The sequence below is a fragment of the Hyperolius riggenbachi genome, chromosome 9, assembly GCF_040937935.1.
Source record: "Hyperolius riggenbachi isolate aHypRig1 chromosome 9, aHypRig1.pri, whole genome shotgun sequence".
Taxonomy (NCBI): Eukaryota; Metazoa; Chordata; class Amphibia; order Anura; family Hyperoliidae; genus Hyperolius; species Hyperolius riggenbachi.
This window is the reverse complement of record NC_090654.1, coordinates 87,082,227-87,103,498: the sequence shown is the minus strand read 5'-3', so window position 1 is coordinate 87,103,498 and position 21,272 is coordinate 87,082,227. Positions and strand designations below refer to the sequence as shown.

General features: G+C 46.4%; 1 protein-coding gene across 1 annotated transcript in view; it reads left to right on the top strand.

Moving 5' to 3' along the window:
- The first annotated feature begins 14,352 nt into the window (after positions 1 to 14,352).
- LOC137531653 (osteocalcin-like) overlaps positions 14,353 to 21,272 on the top strand; it is a 32,923-nt gene continuing 26,003 nt past the window's right edge. Inside the window, exons 1-2 of the mRNA XM_068251594.1 lie at positions 14,353 to 14,524; positions 15,179 to 15,220. Coding sequence (XP_068107695.1) covers positions 14,464 to 14,524; positions 15,179 to 15,220 — 103 coding nt within the window. The 5' untranslated portion in view covers positions 14,353 to 14,463. The remainder of the gene's footprint in view (positions 14,525 to 15,178; positions 15,221 to 21,272) is intronic.

Below are 21,272 nucleotides of genomic sequence, written 5' to 3'. Positions count from 1 at the left end.
CATAATGTGGCCAGCGTTTCCCCATAAAATAATTGTAATGTGTCCAGCGTTTCCCCATAAAATAATCATAATGTGGCCAGCGTTTCCCCATAAAATAATCGTAATGTGTCCAGCGTTTCCCCATAAAATAATCGTAATGTGTCCAGCGTTTCCCCATAAAATAATCATAATATGGCCAGCGTATCCACATAAAATAATCGTAATGCGTCCAGCGTTTCCCCCATAAAATAATCATAGTGTGGCCAGCGTTTCCCCATAAAATAATCATAATGTGGCCAGCGTTTCCCCGTAAAATAATTGTAATGTGGCCAGCGTTTCCCCATAAAATAATCATAATGTGGCCAGCGTTTCCCCATAAAATAATCGTAATGTGTCCAGCGTTTCACCATAAAATAATCGTAATGTGTCCAGCATTTCCCCATAGTATAATCGTGATGTGGCAGTGTTTCCCCATAAAATAATCGTAATGTGGCCAGCGTTTCACCATAAAATAATCGTAATGTGGCCAACGTTTCACCATAAAATAATCGTAATGTGGCCAGCGTTTCACCATAAAATAATCGTAATGTGGCCAGCGTTTCACCATAAAATAATCGTAATGTGGCCAGCGTTTCACCATAAAATAATCGCAATGTAGCCAGCGTTTCCCCATAAAATAATCGTAATGTGGAAGCGTTTCCCCATAAAATAATCGTAATGTGGCAGCGTTTCCCCATAAAATAATCATAGTGTGGCCAGCGTTTCCCCATAAAACAATCGTAATGTGGCCAGCGTTTCCCCATAAAATAATCGTGACTGGCCAGTGTTTCCCCATAAAATAATCATATTGCAGCAATGTTTCACTATCGTCATCTTCCGTAGCAGCGTTTCTTTAGAAAATAATGTAACCTGTTAAAAAAAAGCATTTACTCACCTGGCAGAAGTCTCCTCTCCCGGCGGCGCGCAGCTTCCCGATGATGTGCCTGCAGCCAGCTGAAAGTCCCACGCTGACAGGCAGAGTGCAGGGCTACGGGAAGATGGCGCCCGAAGCCCTGTACTGGAGACACAAATAGTCTCCAGAGCAGGGCTTCAGCAGCCATCTTACTGTAGCCCTGCTCTGACTCAGCAGGCTGAGGTGAGCTGCGGGGAGTGAACTGGCGCTGCGCCCAGTTCACCACCTGAGGGGTTGGCACGGTCCCCCCCCTCTGCCCGGGGCAGCGCCCCCCCACCGTACGGCGCCTCAGGCAAGTGCTTGGTTCGGCCTGGTGGACGAGGCGCCCCTGGAGTAAGGTGTGAATAATAAAAATATCCAACAATACAGGTACATGTTCATTTGAGAGTTTAAAGAGGAACTGTAGTGAAAATAACGTAATTAAATAAATTGCTTTTTTTTTTGTTACAATATCCATTTTTAAATTATTTAGTGCAGTTGTGCTAAATATTAGGTTACTGAGAGGTCTGAAGCCAGTACAAAATATACTATATACAAAAAAAAAGTTGTGTGCTCAGACCAGGTATCACCTGACCTATATACTGGCTGTCAACTGTCTATTGACTAATTCAAATGGCACAACAAATGCATATTCCATAAGCTTGCCAGAATATGCAGGGTCTAAACCTACTCGCTGCTATGTCCTGCAGTAAATGGCCCACGCAAAATTCTTTGTATCTCTACTGGGGCGCCAGTTTGTTTTTAACACTGTTGCAGTAGTCAAGGTGGGAAACAATTAGAGCATGCACAAGCATTTTAGTAGCCTCTTGTTTGAGAATGGAAGGAATGCAGGAGACATTTCTGAGATTAAATTAGCAGAAGGTGGTTAATTAATATATGTAAATATCTGCAAAACATTTACTCGTTTTGTCCTATTTGTTTCCCCTCCCCCCCCCCTCCCCCAAACACACACACACACTCCTAGTGGGTCTAGTTCACTATGACCCTGTGGAGCTCCTACTTTACAAATCCTACCCATAGAGCGATACGTATTTGTCATGCCTTTCAGTTTCAATAACTACTTATGAGGGTTTTTTTGTCTTGGAAAGTGCTAAAAACATACTGTAGATAAGGTGAAAACAAAGTAATTAACTAAGTAAACAATCAACCCAATTATGTGTCACAACTGTCTGTAATTCTGCAGGAGAATGGCAATAGCTGACTCGGACCTTGCTTACAGAAAGGGATAAAAATAAAGTTACTGAGCTGAAGTGGTGTGTGAGGCATGCCTCCACTCCGGTCTTGTATGTTAACTATATGAATGTTGGCAGAATCCCCCGATCCCCTCATTGTGTCCGTTAGCAATGTGCCAGGTGGATTGCCTTGGCCGGGCACAGATTAAGGGCACTGTTTTCAAACTTATCCTGCCCACTCTATCATGCGAGCCATTGGCTTTCTTCTCGCTATCTTAGCAACAGAATGCCTGCAGACTAGCATGTGTCTATACCGACTCGCATGTGCATGAGGCTCTTGGTAGCAGATATCTGGTTGGCTACTTAGCCAAGGGCTGTCAGTTAAGATAACATTGCCCGTGACTCTGCTCTCAGGTTGCCGTACCTAGACTGTGATTCTGGATGCTGGATAATCTATGTGCAGAGTGGTTCTGAGGGGGGGCTTGTCACACGGTACATCATGGGAAGCTCACTTTTCCAACTCCCTCCCCCCCCCCCCCCCCAGTGATGCTGCACTGCCGAATTACCACCCCTCCTGCTGGACGTCTTTCCCCTAAAATAAGACATCCCCCGAAAATAAGACCTAGCATATTTCAAGCATGCTTGAAATATAAGACATTCCCTGGCATAAAACTATCAGCTCAAATACAGCAAAGTTTACTTACATCTGGAGGGTCCTATGCCAGTTAGGACCCTCTCCGGTACAAGCACTTCCCACCCTTGTGGTACTCAGGAGATGACAAGCCGAAACTAGTCGGGACTAGAGCGAGCAAAGCTGTATACGCAAGTTTCCAACTAAGTACCACAAGGGTAGGTAGTGCTTGTCTTGTCATGGCATAGGACCCTCCAGATGTTAGTGGACCTTGCTGTTGTTTTTATGCCTAATAAAAAGAACTTTTAATCAATCCACTGAGAGGATCCCTCTTTACCTCTCTGTGCACAGAGTTTGCACGAACAAGTCTGGAATTCTGACAAGAGGGATCTCTGGTGGTCATGTAGCGCTGTGGCATCATTTGTATACTGCTTATTTGTGGAGTTGAAGGACATTCCCCGACATGGCAGCGGTGTTTCCCTTTGAGAGTTCGGCCTTGGGGGTTCACTCATGGCAACAGTGGGGGCAAAGAAGACACAAGAAGCCTCTGGAGGATCCAAAGACGTTACTCTTCTTCAGTTAGTATCTACCTTTTCTGTTAGCATCTGCCTAAAAAAAATCACTGTACAAAGAAAAAATAGTGACACACACAACACTTCTCCTAGTCTCCCACTAACATAACACAAATGTCAAACTAACAATAGCCTCCCTTCCAAACAGAGACGGCTGAATTGGTGAGTATCTTTAAATGTGGAATGGTTTAGACTGAGGTAGCAGAATGTACCGCAAGATTGGTTCCCAGCCCTGATTACTTCAAGCACAGATCATTATCCCATCATAGGACGCAGTGTTGTTTGGAAATCTCAGCCAGTTCTGGCATACAGTAGTCAGTCATCACTCACTGTTCCAAAAACAATTCACTGCCAACCAAGTGCCAAACTTACACATACTGTAAGCAAGGAAATATTATACTCCACTGCATGGTGCCATCAGATCGTGCGTCTAGTTTTTATGAAATGCAAAACGAAATTTCACTTTTGGTATAAAACTGCTATGAGCACATTGGTGCTGCACAAATCCTTTTGTAATTATTATTTTATTATTATTTGTTATTATAGATTATATTTCAATTTCATTGGCAGCCAGCTAAGAATTTCCAAAACTTAGCGTTAGCTCAAATGGAACTTTTTGCATCCTTTTCTTGGCAGCATCATTCTCTGTAGTAAGTTTGAAGTTCTGTTGCCACAAAGCTGTCTTACTTGGATTGGCTGCACCTAAAACAAAAATATTATATTATTATCCTGGTGCATGTCAGGTACTCCAGGCCTCACGTCCACCATGGTCACCGACACAGCTATACAGCACCACCAACAGCGCGGAAGCCAGTATCTCAGTTGGTCTTACTTCAGTTGGCGGCACCCAAAAAGAAAAAAATATTATAACCCTGGTGCATGCCTGTTACTTCTGGCCTCATGTCTGCCCTGGCCATAGGCACAGTATGCCATTTGGTCCTATTTCGGTTGGCTGTATCCCCCCCAAAAAATGTTATTACCCTGGCGTATGCCTGTTACTCCTGGCATCAAGCGATTGGCAAGGCTGCAGTGACGTCACTAGTTCCATCGCGGAAGGAGGTGTTTCCAGCACGGACAGCGTGATCTGGTGGAGTTCGGGATTACGGCAAGACTTTCCGGACACCAAGCGCTGTTACATCCTCACTGAAGCCGGGTTAGCTTGCCCGACTCTGCTGCTACTCACTATCGAACAGCGGGTCTTAGTCTCTCCTGCCCAGCTACCGGCCGGGGCAGACAGGAATGAGCGGCTCCAGTCTTGACATTGCGGAACATCTACGGAGGTTGTGAGTAACTAACACTTCCTGGACTATCCATTATCTATCCATTATTTTTGCATTTGCCGATATTTGCTCCTGTTTGACTGAACATTGTGATATTTTATCACTAGGATAACCAAGTCCCACTATTATTACCTCTCATACTATTGGATACAGCACATCAGGTTTTTTTTATTGAAGAAGACTCTTTTACAACAACATATTAACACAGTGGGCTTCAATATCTCACTGCATCATTTTGTACTATTTATTCAATCTATAATTTTTAGTTTTTTAGATTTTTCTGCTGCAGCAGGGCAGTGGTTGTGATTGAAGTGTGTGTAGGTGAATGATCAATCATCTTATGTTATAGTATTTATATCCAATCATTGCTTATTTTATATAAAAAATTGATTGCAATAATTAGCGCCTACCTAGTACTGTTTAGTTTGTCTTTCAATATTTAGGGGTCGTTGGGATTACCCCATTCTAGGTTGAGCACTGTCAGGTTCATAGGCGCCACACTATACATTCTACTCCTGTCATCATGGCCGCCCTGGCCACAGGCACAGGTATCTTGCACCACCACCAGCACAGAATACAGTATGCCATTTGGTCCTACTTCCGTTAGCTATACACCCAAAACAAATATTATCACCCTTGCACATGTTTGATATTTTTGGCCTCATGTCTGCCCTGGCCACAGGCACAGCTATCCTACACCACCACCAGCACGGCACTCAGTATGTTATTTGGTTCTACTTCAGTTGGCTATACCCCCCAAAATAATTATTATTAACTTGGGGCATGCCTGTTGTTTCTGGCCTAATGTCCGCCCTGGCCACAGGCACAGCTATCCCGCACCACCACCACCAGCATGGCACACGGTATATAATTTGTACCTACTTCGCTTGGCTAAACCCGCCAAAAGAAATTCTTATTACCCTGGTGCATGCCTGTTACTTCTGGCCATGTTTGCCATGGCCAAAGGCAGGGGCGTTGCTAGCCCCAAAGATCAGTGGCACGATCCCTGGATCTTTTCTTGGGTGCGCCAGATGTCCCCCAGGCAGTGTCAGCTGTGGTGCCTCAATGGCGGGTATGCTGGGAGCTGTGGTGCATTAATCGGGGTATGCTGGGTGCTGTGGCGCCATGCTGGGTGCTGTGATTCCTTTATGGGAGCATGGAGGGAGCTGCGATTCTTCTATGGGGGCATATTGGGGGTTGTGGTGCCTCAATGGGAGGCCAGTGGACGCATGGGAGGGGGTCTGCTAGAAGGTCAGGGAATACTATGGGGGAACTGCCAGATAACCTGCCTAGTTATGTTTAAGTGACACTGCCAGATAACCTGCCTAGTTATGTTTAAGTGACACTGCCTATGTATGTAATATGCTGCTGTTTTTTTTTTTTTTTTATTATTATTATTATTATTGGAGAGGAGAGCTTCATCCAGTGGCGTACCTAGGGCATTTGACACTCAGTGCTGGGTAATAAATGACACCCTCCCCCCCCCCCGCCCCAAAAAAGGAAAGGAGTGAGTGCAGTGTGCTTAGCGTACCACAGCAGGTAATGCCATGTATGGGTGTCCCCATTATAGGTAGCCTGGAACAGTTGCTCCCTGTGTATAGCCATTGTATATATTCAGATGCCCCCTGTGTATAGCCAATGTATATAGTCAGATGCCCCCTGTGTATAGCCGTTGTATATAGTCAGATGACCCCTGTGTATAGCCGTTGTATATAGTCAGATGCCCCCTGTGTATAGCCATTGTATATATTCAGATGCCCCCTGTGTATAGCCATTGTATATATTCAGATGCCCCCTGTGTATAGCCAATGTATATAGTCAGATGACCCCTGTGTATAGCCGTTGTATATAGTCAGATGCCCCCTGTGTATAGCCATTGCATATATTCAGATGCCCCCTGTGTTTGGCCATTGTATATAGTCAGATGCCCCCTGTGTATAGCCATTGTATACATTATAGTCAGATGCCTCCTGTGTATAGCCATTGTATATAGTCAGATGCCCCCTGTACATAGCAATTGTATATAATCAGATGCCCCCTGTACATAGCCATTGAATATAATCTGATCCCCCATATATAGCCAGCGTATATAGTTACATTCGTCTCTATATAGTTAGATACCCCTGTATATAGCCAGTGTAATAATAAGATTCCCCCTGTATATAGCCAGTACAATAGTTAGAGCCCCTGTACAGTATATAGCCAGTGTACATCTGACATACACACACAGAGACAGAGAGAGAGGGAGGGAGAGATAGCGGAGAGACAGAAAAGAGACAGGAGGAAGAGAGAGCAGAGAGAGACAGGAGGAAGAAAGAGAGCAGGGAGAGAGAGAAGAGAGGAAAAAAGAGAGCAGGGAGAGAGAGAAGAGACAGGAGAAAGAAAGAGACAGCAGAAAGAGTCAAGAGGAAGAGAGAGAGAGACAGGACGGAGAAAGAGAGAGAGAGCAGAGAGACAGAGAGAGACAGGAGGGAGAGAGAGAGAGCAGAGAGACAGAGAGAGCTTACAGAGCACATCAAAGCAATCAAACGAGGAGACAGCCACATCTGGATAAAAATAAACAGCTCCATCCTCACCTTTCAGTCTGACATATACCCCCTTTCCTTCCTCCTCACAAGCTCCTTCTCACAACGTGTGATGCGCTGGGGACTTGCGGGGGTCACGCGCCTCGCCTACGCTGGCGACTGATTGGCAGCAGACTTTTGCCGGTATCGCCGGTGTAAGGCGACGGGGACACGTGGGTCAACGCCGTACAGTGGGTGGCTCCTCTCACCTACGCATCACGTGACGCTTCCTCAGGGCGTGGCGTGTGGGTATTGCATCCACTCTTATATAGGGGGCTGGGTCTCTCCCTGTTCGATCTCGCCGCCCTCCTTGGGGTGACACCAGTATTGTCTCTTTCAACAAAGCTTTATTGTTCATGCTCCATTGTATCTATGTTCCACACCAATAATGCACAAAACTTCATTGTATTCACAGAACTTTGGACACTAATAATTTATATGGAATTATTTTATTTTAAAGTAACATTCTACATTCATTTAAAAAATGTATCGGTGCTGCTGCACAAATCATAACATTTTAAGATATTAAAAATTATCTTTGAATTTAAATTTGCAGACAGTTATTAAAATCTTAAAGCAGGGGGCGCTCTGGCCATTTTGTCACTCCAGGCGAGAAAGCTTGTGCCCCCCCCCCCCTTTCCCTGGTTTAATGCTGGGGATACACGGTACGTTTCTGTACCGTGTATCGACCAGCTGATCCGGCCAGCTGATAATATTCAGCTGGCCCGATCATGCAGCTCGACCCACGCCTGCTCGATTCCCGCCGGCGGACAATGGCAGGGAATCGTCCCCCACAGATCAAATGCAGATATGTCCCCCATAGATCAAATGCACATAACACGTCGTCCCCCCACAGATCAAATCCAGATATGTCCCCCATAGATTAAATGCACATAACACGTCGTCCCCCACAGATCAAATGCACATAACACGTCGTTCCCCACAGATCAAATGCAGATATGTCCCCCATAGATCAAATGCACATAACACGTCGTCCACCACAGATCAAATGCACATAACACGTCGTTCCCCACAGATCAAATGCAGATATGTCCCCCATAGATCAAATGCACATAACACGTCGTCCCCCACAGATCAAATGCACATAACACGTCATTCCCCACAGATCAAATGCAGATATGTCCCCCATAGATCAAATGCACATAACACGTCGTCCTCCACAGATCAAATGCAGATATGTCCCCCATAGATCAAATGCACATAACACGTCGTCCCCCACAGATCAAATGCACATAACACGTCATTCCCCACAGATCAAATGCAGATATGTCCCCCATAGATCAAATGCACATAACACGTCGTCCTCCACAGATCAAATGCAGATATGTCCCCCATAGATCAAATGCACATAACACGTCGTCCCCCACAGATCAAATCCAGATATGTCCCCCATAGATTAAATGCACATAACACGTCCCCCACAGATCAAATCCAGATATGTCCCCCATAGATTAAATGCACATAACACGTCCCCCACAGATCAAATACAGATATGTCCTCCATAGCAAGACGGACCAGGGGGCTGGGCGGGGGCGTGTGTGCGTGCAGCGGGCGTGTGCGCGTACAGTGCGTGGTCACGCAGCGGGCAGCCACTTGCATGCGTGCTGACTGTGTGGCGGTGGTAACAGGGGAGGGGAGGGAGTTCAGACACAGACCTAGAGCCCGTTTTAAAACGGGCTTAGGTCTACTAGTAATAATAACAATAATAATATGGTAGGACATTACACTATGACTATGGTAGAAATTAGATTGTGAGCTCCGCTAACAGCAGTCAGTGACATGACTATATACTCTGTAAAGTGCTCCAGAAGATGTCAGTGCTCTATAATTACATAATAATATGGTAGGACATAAGACTATGACTATGATAGGATTAGATTGTGAGCTCCTCTGAGGACAGTCACTGACATGACTATGCACTCTGTAATGTGCTGCAGAAAATGTAAGTGCTATATAAATACATAATAATAATATGGTAGGACATAAGACTATGACTATGATAGGATTAGATTGTGAGCTCCTCTGAGGACAGTCACTGACATGACTATGTACTCTGTAATGTGCTGCTGAAAATGTCAGTGCTATATAAATACATAATAATAATATGGTAGGACATAAGACTATGACTATGATAGGATTAGATTGTGAGCTCCTCTGAGCACAGTCACTGACATGACTATGTACTCTATAAAGTGCTGCAGAATATGTCAGTGCTATATAAATACATAATAATAATATGGTAGGACATTGGGGAGAGGTCACTTGGTGCTGTTTGGGGGAGAAGGGGCAGGAAAGATCATTGGGTGCTGCTGGGGGGCTCAAGAGAGGTCACTGGGTGCTGCTGGGGGTTGGGAAGAGAACAGTGGGTGCTGCTGGGGATGGGGGTCAGGAGAAGTAACTGGGTGCTGCTGGGGGATCAGGAGAGGACACTGGGTGTTGATTTAGGGTCAGGAGAGGACATTGGGTGTTGATTTGAGGTCAGGAGAGGGCACTGGGTGTTGATTGGGGGTCAGGAGAGGTCACTGAGTGCTGCTGGGGGTCATTGGATGCTGCTGAGGGGGTCAGATGAGGTCACTGGGTGCTACTGGGGAAGGGCGGGTGATCAGGAGAGGTCAATGGGTGCTGCTGGGGGGGATCAGGAGAGGCCATCATTGGGTGCTGCTGGGGGGGGCAGGAGTCAGGAGAGGTAACTGGGTGGGTGCTGCTTGGGAGTCAGGAGAGGTCACTGGGTGCTACTGGGGGTTGGGAAGAAGTTACGTGCTGCCTGGGGGGTCAGGAGAGGTCACTGGGTGATGCTGGCCTGGGGTGGTTCTGGTGGTGGAGTGGAGGCACCATCTTACCGGCTGCTGACAGCATCCCAGTCTTCATTCCTGCCACCACTAGCATTCCTGTCACGGTCATAGTCGGGTGGGGGCGGAGCTTCGATTCGGTGGGGGTGGAGCTTCGATTCGGTGGGGCGGAGCTTCCCGCAGCCGTGGCTTCATGTGCGTGCAACTGAAGAACCTGGAACCAGGCCAATATCTCCTCCCCTTCCCTCTCTGAGTCGCAGCATGACCCGGGGGAAGCCTATGGTGGAGGATTCAGCAGTTTTTTTCCATTCTTCGTCACGCTGCGAGGGGGGCGGGGCACCTTTAGCTACGCATGCTTCCCACCATGCCTCTCCACCTTCCGCTGCAAGACACACACCCCTCTCTTCCTAGCAGGTCCAGTGTAGCCGCTGTTTCACTATGTTGACATAGTTGCGGCAGAGAGATAAACTTGCCCGCGGCTTTAAAGGGGCCATGCCGCGGGTAATTTTAATGACACGGAGCGCGCCCTGTGCATTGTGGGCGCTCCAGGCAGTTGCCTGGAGTGCCAGTGCCTAGAGGCGCCCCTGACTGTATCGAGCATGTGGAGAAAACCATTTCCACTCGGATGGAAAGTCCTCATCCGGACTTGAGTCGCAGTCCAACAGAAAAGGTCCAATGGAACCACTAGACATGGCTGAAGGGGATACCCCTAAGAGGGGGACTAGACCAGTGGTCCTCAACCACCGGTCCGCGGCCCACTACCGGTCCATGGGCAGTTTGCAGCCGGTCTCGCAACTATACTCCCTATACTGGGGCAACTATACTACCTATACTGGGGTAACTATACTCCCTATACTGGGGTAACTATACTCCCTATACTGGGGTAACTATACTACCTATACTGGGGTAACTATACTATCCTATACTGGGGTAACTATACTCCCTATACTGGGGTAACTATACTCCCTATACTGGGGTAACTATACTCCCTATACTGGGGTAACTATACTACCTATACTGGGGCAACTATATTAGCTATACTGGGGTAACTATACTCCCTACTCCCTGGCTACCTACATACCTATACACTCCAAATTGTGTTACCCTGCCTCCCCCCTGGGAACCACCCCCCTTATTGCCCCCCCCCCCCCAACAAAAAAACAATCACTGCAGCATGGAAAAGGAGCGCATATCATTGTTTTTTTACTGAAGTTTCTTTTATTGACTTTTATTATCAGAAACCTACCAAAATAGAAAATAAAGACATGGCTAAATGATTTTGAATTGTAAAGTTAAAAAGATTAAAAGGGCCCGTTCAGATCAGAAATGCGGATGGCTATGCGTGCGGAACGCGTGCGGACCGCAACGCGTACGAACGCATGGCCATCCGCGTTTGTGTGCGTTGCGTGGCTGATCCCATCACTGAAAAGTGAATGGGACAGCCACGCGTTTTTGCAAAATCTGCGTGCAGCATGCGTTCCCGGACCGCACAGGTCCGGAACGCATGCAGTGTGAACATCAGACATTGCACTCTATGCAATGTCTGATGTCGTGCGTTTTGGCCACCTGCACGCGTTTCCAAAACGCGGCTGGAAACGTGTGCAGTGTGAACGGGCCCTAACACATTTCATGTAAAAATATTAAAAAGTTAGCAAATAATCAAAATTGTATACAATGTAAGACTTAAAAGAAGAAAATAGTTCTCAGAATTACTTATGTTTGAGTCCAGTACAATTCAGCAAAGTAGGTTACATGCTGGGAGATGTAGTTCCCAATGATGAGATTACATCACCTGTCCAAGAGATGTAACCACATCAATTAACTGGCATGCATCACCGCGGCTAAGGAGACAGGATATTACCAAAGGAGTTTTAACTTGCGGCATGAGGTCATAGAAGATGGAGGCATCAATATATACAAGGGACACTACAAAGCAGCCCTCCTAGGTAAGTAAATGCATGCTGCAACCCCCCCCCCCCCCCCCATGGCCCCTCCCAAAGCCCACACACTTTACACACTTCCCTTGGGAGGAGGTTTGTTTGATAAATTTCCTGTAGCTAGGTGCACCCAGATGCTCAGTGTGCTTTAAAGGATACCCAAGGTGACGAGTGACATGATGATATAGAAATGGGTATGTACAGTGCCTAGCACACAAATAACTATGCTGTGTTCCTTTTTTTCTTTCTCTGCCTGAGAGAGTTAAATATCAGGTATGTAAGTGGCTGACACAGTCCTGACTCAGACAGGAAGTGACTACAGTGTGACCCTCACTGATAAGAAATTACAACTATAAAACAATTTCCTAGCAGAAAAAAGCTTCTGAGAGCAGGAAAGAGAAAAAAAAGGGTCAATAGTTAAAAAGATTTTAGCTCTGGCATACTTCAATGACTGTCTCATTGAGCAGAAACAATAAAACAGTTCAAACTTAAAAAGTAGATTTAAACATAAAATAAAACTGTGGAGTATCTTAAAAAGTCATTTTTAGGAGAAGGAAGATAGATGCAATCGTTTATATAATTAGTTTATTTTCCCCTCGGGTGTCCTTTAAGTGTGTAAAAAGCTGTTGAAATGTTGGAGAGGTTTCCTGATCTCTCAGGCTCCATTCACACAATGGGCTCGATTCAGTAAACCGTGCTAAGTGTTAGCACGCCTGTGAAAAGCCCTATATCGAGTCTAAAGTTTGTTTAGGCGTGATAAATTCACATCGCGCGCAAAAACTTTGTGCGTGCACAGCACAGTGCGCGTGAAGCGACCACAACAGCGCACCCGATGTGCCTATAAGGTCGCTGTGCGCGCAATGTGAATTTATCACGCCTAAACTAACTTTAGGCGTGACATAGGGCTTTTCACAGGCGTGCTAACAAGTTTTGCGCACGGGACTTTGCGCAGGATGTGAATTTAGTAAATGGTGCTAACCCAGTTAGCACCCTAGTTATCACGCCCAAAGTCTTTAGGCGTGCTAACTGGGTTAGCACCGTTTACTGAATCAAGCCCTATGTCTATTGCATTGCAGCAAAATGAACAGTACAATCACATCACATGCACAATGCAATGCAAAAATATTTCAATGGGGCTTTCCCACCGGTATTTTTGCAGCGTGAATAACGCACAGCATCAGAGGTGTTGCTAGCCCCAAAGATCAGTGGCACGTGCCACGGATGTATTCTGGGGTGCCCAGGATGTTCCCCAGGCAGAGTCAGAGCTGTGGAGCCCCTATGGTGGTATGCTGGGAGCTGTGGTGCCTCAATGGGGAATATGCTGGGTGCGGTGCCTCTATGGGGGCATGTTGGGTGCTGTAGTGTCATGCTGGGTTCTTTGGTGCCTTTATGGGGGTGTAGGGAGCTGTGGTTATTCTATGGGGGCATGCTGGGAGTTCTGGTGCCTCAATGGGATGCCCATGGGAGGGGTCCATTAGAAGGTCAATAGTATGGGGAACTGCCAGATAACCTGGCAGCAGATCAGCCCGTCTAGCAGAAAGCCAGACCAGCCAGTACAGAAGCCAAGTAACTGCCTAGTTATGTAAGTGGCACTGCTTATTTATGTGATATGCTGCATTTATTTGTTTGCATTAATGGGGAGGGGGCTTCATTCAACATTTTGCTGGGCAGGCCTATTTATACTGCTGTTAAGTTCATGTACATTTGGCTCCACCCATGACCACACCCCCATTCTGGTGTGTGGTCCTAACAATTTTTCATCTGGAGTGCCCAAAAGTGCACCAGATCTCTTAGGATCCTAGCAACGCCCCTGCGCAGCATGCAGGGAGCTACCGGGCAAGTTGCGTGGGGCAAGCATAAAGTCTATAGACTGTATGCTGCACTGGACAGATCACAACACAGCGATGGGGTAAAATGCAATGCAAAGTGTATAGGGTGAAAGTAACCTAAACCTCGGTTCTCACTAGAATGTCTTCTTCATTTGCCATGATGACAATTTTGAGTTTCTCCCACTTACTTTAACAAAAATGCTGCAGAATATGGTTGTTCAACTGCAGGATGAAGAAACGCAATGTCAAAAACAATCAAAAAGCCACTCTAGCTTAACATTCCAAACGTGGTGTACAGTACTTCGTGTAAATAGACACTTTTAAAAGTACATTAGAAGGCATAAAAAAAAAAATAAGTTCATATTTATTTTTGAAAGTTTTTTTTCACAATACAAGTATGCAGAGAGCAATAAGCATAATAAGCAACGCGAAAATAACCTATAATATCAGAAGACAATGGTAGGAAAATCCATAAATAACAGCCCAGCAGTAAGACTGTAACAGAAAAGTGCTTCGTGATAACATGGGCTTCCAGGATTCCAGATCCCTCCCAAAGCATGAGCTGACGGTCAAGGAATTTTGTCTACCAGAAACAATGTTCCGTTATAAATAAGAATGTAACACGAAACAGACCCAGTTTCTGCAGACTCCACCGGGAGAAGAAAGACTCAGCATTCTGGACTCAAAGTGACAAGCAAGGAACTGTCACTGATAGACAGTACACGAGAGGTCCAGCCATGAAGACACTGCTTATCCTGTCCCTGCTGGGGGTACTCATCTGTGTCCTGGTCCAGGAAGGTAAGATGATGAAAGACTATACATACATACATATATGGGAGTAATTACATTTAAAGTGAACATGAGGTGAGAGTGATATGGAGGCTGCCATATTTATTTCCTTTTACGTAATACCAGTTGCCTGGCTGTCCTGCTGCTCCTCTGTCTCTAATTCTTTCAGCCATAGACCCTGAACAAGCATGCAGCAGATCAGGTGTTCATGACATTGGGCATCATTCACAAAGCTTTTTCACCTGTATTCCTCTGTTTTCACCTTATCTATGTTACTTTTTAAGCTCTCAAAGAGCAAATATATAATATAATTAGGGTAATATTTAAATTAAGTTAATCAGGAACAACTTACTTTGAGTGATTATTTTGCTTGTGCTGAATGTGCTGAAAGGTTATTTTTCTCAAATAGGTAATAAATAAGTCATTTATGAGAAGTTTTGTGAATAGAGACCGTTATTAGCTGCATGCTTGTTGCTGGTGTTATTCAGACACTACTGCAGCTAAATAGATCAGCAGGGCTGCCAGGCAACTGGTATTGTTTCAAAGAAAATAAATATGGCAGCGTCCATATCACTCTCACCTCGGGTTCAATGTAAAATTTTTACACAATGACTTTATATTTTAAGTAGAAAATATATTCCATTACATTTTTTTTTCTTTAAGGTTTTGCAGTTCATAAGAAAAGAAAGATGCTAAATCCGCAAGGTAAACCCCTTTTTCCATGTATTGTTTGCTTGCATTCGGCTCATTAAAAAAACAAAAAAACAAATACCAATTTTTTTTTATGACACTGCCATAATGCTATGCTCTGAATCATCTATATCAGTGGTTCCCAACCTTTTTGAAGTCGTGACACATCACGCCAAACGCTCAGGTCTCCGCGACACATGTGACACAACATCCCCCCCCCTCCTCCCCCCCCCCCCTGATTTATGTTCAGCAATTTGCATTGCATGTTTTTACCCCCTCCCCCCCCCCCCAAAAAAAAAGCCCTCAGACTCAGTACAAGTAGTTAGTTAGCCAAGTATAGGTGCCCCCAGTAAAGAAAGTCAGGTGTAGGTAGCCTCAATATAGGTATGTAGATGCCCTCAGCATAGGTATGTAGGTGCCCTCATTATAGGTATGTAGGTGCCCACAGTATAGGTATGTAGGTGCCCGCAGTATAGGTATGTAGGTGCCCACAGTATAGGTATGTAGGTGTTTGCAGTATAGGTGTGTAAGTGCCCACAGTATAGGTATGTAGGTGCCCACTCTATAGGTATGTAGATGCCCTCAGTATAGTTATGTAGGTGCCCTCAGTATAGATATGTAGATGCCCTCAGTATAGGTATGTAGGTGCCCGCAGTTTAGGTATGGAGGTGCCCTCAGTATAGGTATGTAGGTGCCCGCTGTATAGGTATATAGGGTACCATAGGTAGATAAGCATAGGCATCCCCAGTTTAGGACGTCAGGTGTAGGTAGCCAAGCAAAGGTGCCCCCCCAAAGGGCCGGAGCACTCACCCAGCTCCCTGGATTTCAGTGATGACGTCTCTTCAGTGCCCCACTCTGCTCCACTCCGAGTATAATTAGAGCAGGGCTACAACAAAATGGCCACCTACATCCACGTTGTGGACATCGGCGGCCATTTTCTTGTAGCCTTGCTCTAATGACATGGAGCAGAGGCAGAGAGCGGTGGAGGGAGAGAGCAGGGCGGCAACACATACCCAAGGCTGTTGCGACCCATGGATGTTGGATGTGTCCTGGCACAGGGGTTGGGAAACGCTGATTTATAACATAATAAGATTTTATTATATTACTAGTGATTTTAGCCTGTTACATAACAGGTGCTGAACAGAGGCGTGCATGTGCACGCACACTCACAAGCCCCCATGCACGGCCCTGCGTGGTGCGCCAGTACAGACACGCCCCTGGATTATTATTATTATTTATTGTATTTATAAAGCGCCAACATTTTACGCAGCGCTGCACAATAGATAAATGGGTTAACATACAGGTAGAACATACGGAAACTCACAACAAAACAAGATCATGCAAATGATTTGATAACAATACAGTATCATAGGTCAAAATAGAGACTGTTCGAGTCTACAAGAGGGGTGGTTGCGAGTAAGATTGCATAATCAAGCTGGATACGTTAGGGAGGAGGGCCCTGCCGGAGGCTTACAATCTAAAGGGTGGGGTGGAGACAATAGGTGCGTCTTTTGAGAGGGGGTCTAACAGAACATATTATGGTGCTGGTGTAGGGGGGTATGCGAGCGTGAAGAGGTGAGTCTTGTTTGAAGGAATTAAAGGTGGGGGCGAGTCTGATGGCTGGTGGGAGAGAGTTCCAGAGAGTAGGGGCGGCCCTGGTGAAGTCCTGCAATCGTGCGTGTGACTGAGTTATGCGTGGTGCGACTAGGCGCAGGTCATTGGAGTATCGGAGGGGGCGGGCTGGTATGTGCCTGTGGACCAGATCAGAGATGTAGGTTGGGCAGGTCTTGTGCACTGATTTGTAGGCAAAGCACAGGATTTTGAAATTGATCCTAAAGCTAATGGGGAGCCAGTGTAGTGCTTTACAGAGCGGAGTTGTAGAGGCGCTGCGGTGAGAAGAATGTATCAGTCTGGCTGCCGCATTCATTACCAATTTAAGTGGGTCAGTACGGTTGGAGGGGAGGCCAGATAAAAGAGAATTGCAGTAGTCTAGGCGGGAGATGACAAGGGCGTGGATAAGGAGTTTAGTGGTGTCAGGGGACAGGTAGGAGCGGATCTTGGAGATGTTGCGGAGGTGGAAGTTGCAGGATCTGGCAATACCTTGGATGTGGGCGGTAAAGGAAAGTTCAGAGTCCAGAGTAACACCTAGACAGCGGGCTTGGGAGGTAGGGTGGATTATAGTATTTTCAATAGTGACGTGCAGATCTGGGAGGGGTGCAGCTGTGCGGGGTGGGAATATTAGAAGCTCAGTCTTGTCCAAATTAAGCTTCAGGTACCTGGCAGCCATCCAGGAGGAAATGGATGTGAGGCAGGCAGAGACTTTGTCCATGGTAGAGGAGGAGAGGTCTGGGGTGTGGAGATATATCTGGGTGTCGTCGGCATACAGGTGGTAATTGAAGCCCATGGAGGAGATGATTTTGCCAATTGAGGCAGTATAGAGTGAGAACAGTAGGGGTCCTAGGACGGAACCTTGAGGAACACCAACTGAGAGGGGTGTAGGAGTGGATGAGGAGCCATTGAAAAATGTTGTAAAGGAGCGGTTGGATAGGTAGGAGGAGATCCAGGCTAAGGCTAGGTCCTGAATGCCCATTAGCTGCAGGGAGTGGAGGAGGAGGGAGTGGTCGACAGTGTCAAATGCCGAGGAGAGGTCCAGGAGGAACAGGATGGAGTATTTACCTTCGGCTTTGGCAAGGGCGAGGTCATTTACCACTTTGGTGAGGGCGGTTTCTGTAGAATGGGCTGTGCGAAAACCAGATTGCAGGGGATCGAGAAGGGAGTTGGAGTTAAGGAAGTTGGTCAGGCGTTGGTGGGCCAGGCGTTCAAGAATTTTTGAGGCAAAAGGGAGGAGAGAGATTGGGCGGTAGTTGGATGGCAGAGCAGGGTCAAGTGAAGATTTCTTTAGTAGGGGAAGCACAGTGGCCTGTTTGAATACGGAGGGGAAGATGCCGGTGGAGAAGGAGAGGTTGAACAGATGGGTGAGGACAGGGGCCAGATCAGAAAAATGTGGGCGCAGAGAATCAGATGGGACCGGATCTAGGGGGCAGGAAGTGGCAGGTGAAGTTGCCAGCAGCTGGTTGACTTCCTTCCCCGTGACAGGATTGAAGGAGGTAAGGGAGGAGAAAGAGGAAGGAGTCGGATGTGGTGGGGAGGCGGGGGCGATAGAGTGGAGGAGAGAAATATCCTTCCGGATGGTTGTAATTTTGTTGATAAAGTAATTTGATAGGTCAGTGGCTGAGAGGGTGGAGGTTGGGGGGGGAGGTGTGGGGTTAAGTAGGGCATTGAAGGTGGCAAAAAGACGACGTGGGTTGGAGGCTTGGGTAGCGATCAAGTGAGTGAAGTATATCTGTTTACTATCAGCGAGGGCAGCATGGTACATCTGCAACTTGGTCTTGTATCCCAGGAAATCATTGTTGTTGCGGGATTTCCTCCATTTGCGTTCTGCAGCTCGTGTCTCATTTTGTAGTTTTCTTGTGAGGGCAGTGTGCCAAGGTTGGGGGTTGGGGCGACTGTTGGTACGAAAGGTCAGGGGAGCCGCATGGTCTAAGGCTGCAGAGAGGTTACTGTTGTATTGAGCTGCCGCTTCGTTGGGGCAGGTTAGGCTGGGGAGGGAGGAGGAGAGAGAGTGGAGAGGTGTGGCTAGTACATTGGGGTCAAGGTTGCGCAGATCTCTCTGCCAACGTCCAGTTTGGGGAGGGGGACAGGGGGTGCTGGATGGAGTGAGGGTGAAGGTGATGAGGTGGTGGTCGGAGATGGGGAATGGTGTAATGTCCAGGGTGGTAAGTGCGATGGCTTTGGAGAAAATTAGTTCCAAGGTATTACCAGCACTGTGGGTTGTGGCGTTAGTATGCTGAGTGAGTCCAAGGGAGTTGGTGAGTGAGAGAAGCTGAGTGGCAGCAGAGGTGGTAGGCTCATCAATTGGAATGTTAAAGTCTCCGAGGATGATTGTTGGGAGGTCGGAGGACAGGATGTGTGGGAGCCAGGAGGCAAGGTTTTCTAGGAAGTGCGATATAGTACTGGAGGGGGGGCGGTATAGGACTGCAATAATGGCTGGGAGGGGATGGTAGAGGCGGATAACATGGGCCTCAAAGGAGGTAAAGTAAAGAGAAGGGGGAGGGGTAAGGACACGGAAGGTGCAGGATGGGGAGAGGAGAAGGCCCACCCCTCCCCCAGGCCTGTTATCTGGTCTTGGGTATGGCTGAGGTGTAGACCCCCGTAGGATAGGGCTGCAGCTGCAGGCAGGTCAGAGGGGGTGAGCCAGGTCTCAGTAAGGGCAAGAAAGGTGAGGGTTTTTGAGATAAAGAGGTCATGGATAGTTGTAAGCTTGTTGCGGATAGATCTGGCATTCCAGAGAGCGCCAGATAGAGGGAGAGATTGTCTGAGTATGGGGCAGATGGGAATGAGATTGGGGCGAGAATGTTCGTGGGTAAGGGGAGGGTGGGAGGTGCGGCGGGGAGAGGGGTTAGGTGGGTAAATTTGGTTGTGGTGGGTGAGGTGGGAAGTATGAGGAGGGGAACGGGGGGGTTGGGAGACCGGAGTGGGCCTGGGGTTAGGATGTGTGGTGAGCAGTGGACAAGGGACCAGGGGGAGGAGCAGATGGAGCCAGAACATGAGGCACCAATAGGGCGGGTGATTAAGGGAAAGAGGAGGAGGTATGAGGGGGGTACGCATAATGATGTGTTGGGGATACATACTGTTGCACTGGGAGTGGTGGTGAAAATAGGTAGGGAAAATGGTGTAGCAGAGGTTGGAGGATACTTGGTGGTGGGCTTACCTAGGGCAATGGAGCAACGTTTAGTCGTTTATCAGTGCAGTTTGTTTTTATTTGGTGGGGTGGCGTGTAGGCTGTGCAGTTCAGAATTAAGGGCAGAGATGATCTAGTTAGACAGCAATAGTGAACAGCAGTACAGGTAAGTTACAACAAAGTTAATGTTACCTTGATGTGGTGCTTATTTCTGTTGCATTACTGGTGAATTCTGGTAAATTCGTTTGTGCCCTTTGAAAACTGCCCTTAGAAAGCGAACCGACTTGTCGAACCGACAAGGTGCTTCTCCTCATATACACATAGCTATAGCATTAGCAATGTGTAATCAGGAAGGAAGGCCCAGTCAGCTGGCAGACAATATGCTAATTAAGTAATAGGGGTGGTCTTATTTCCTGCAACTTCAAACAGATCTGTATGTGATACAGGCTATGATGGAAATTGCAGACAGCCACCAGAAAACAAAGTGTGAACAAACAGCCAGAATTCAATAGCAATTACAATACTGTCTGTAATGTAACTCAGGTGCTAACACTATTGCAGATCACTATTAAGATCAAGAAAGCAAAGGTGAAAAGATACAAAAGATAGCAAAGATTAGACATACAGCAGATGCAGGCTGAAATTAAGCGTTTGCTTGCAGAGATTTCAAAGCAGTTCAGATTCAGAGATTAGACATACAGCAGATGCAGGCTGAAATTAAGCGTTTGCTTGCAGAGATTTCAAAGCAGTTCAGATTCAGAGATTAGACATACAGCAGATGCAGGCTGAAATTAAGCGTTTGCTTGCAGAGATTTCAAAGCAGTTCAGATTCAGAGATTAGACATACCTGTTGAGAGAGGATAAGGAAGATCAGGGAAATTGCAGATTGCAGATTGGGTCACAGATGCAAGTATTATGAGTCATAGATGAGTCAGTGGGTTATAGAGTCATAATTGAATTCTGGTAAATTCGTTTGTGCCCTTTGAAAACTGCCCTTAGAAAGCAAACCGACTAGATGCAGAAAGCAGGCATTTTATTAAGTAGGATTATTGTTGTTATTGTTGTTATCACTATGGTTATTATTAGTGCTATCAACGTATTGTTCTTGTTGTAATTATTATTATTATTATTATTATTATTATTATTATTATTATTATTATTATTATTAACAATATATACAGTCATTGTTATTATCATTATTATTTACATGGACAAACAAGGAAAACTCACAGAAAACTGTACACAGTTTATCAGTACACCATGTAAACATGCGAAGCTCAGGTACAAAATCACGTGGGAGCGTGGGGAGCCTTGAAGGCCTCCCTC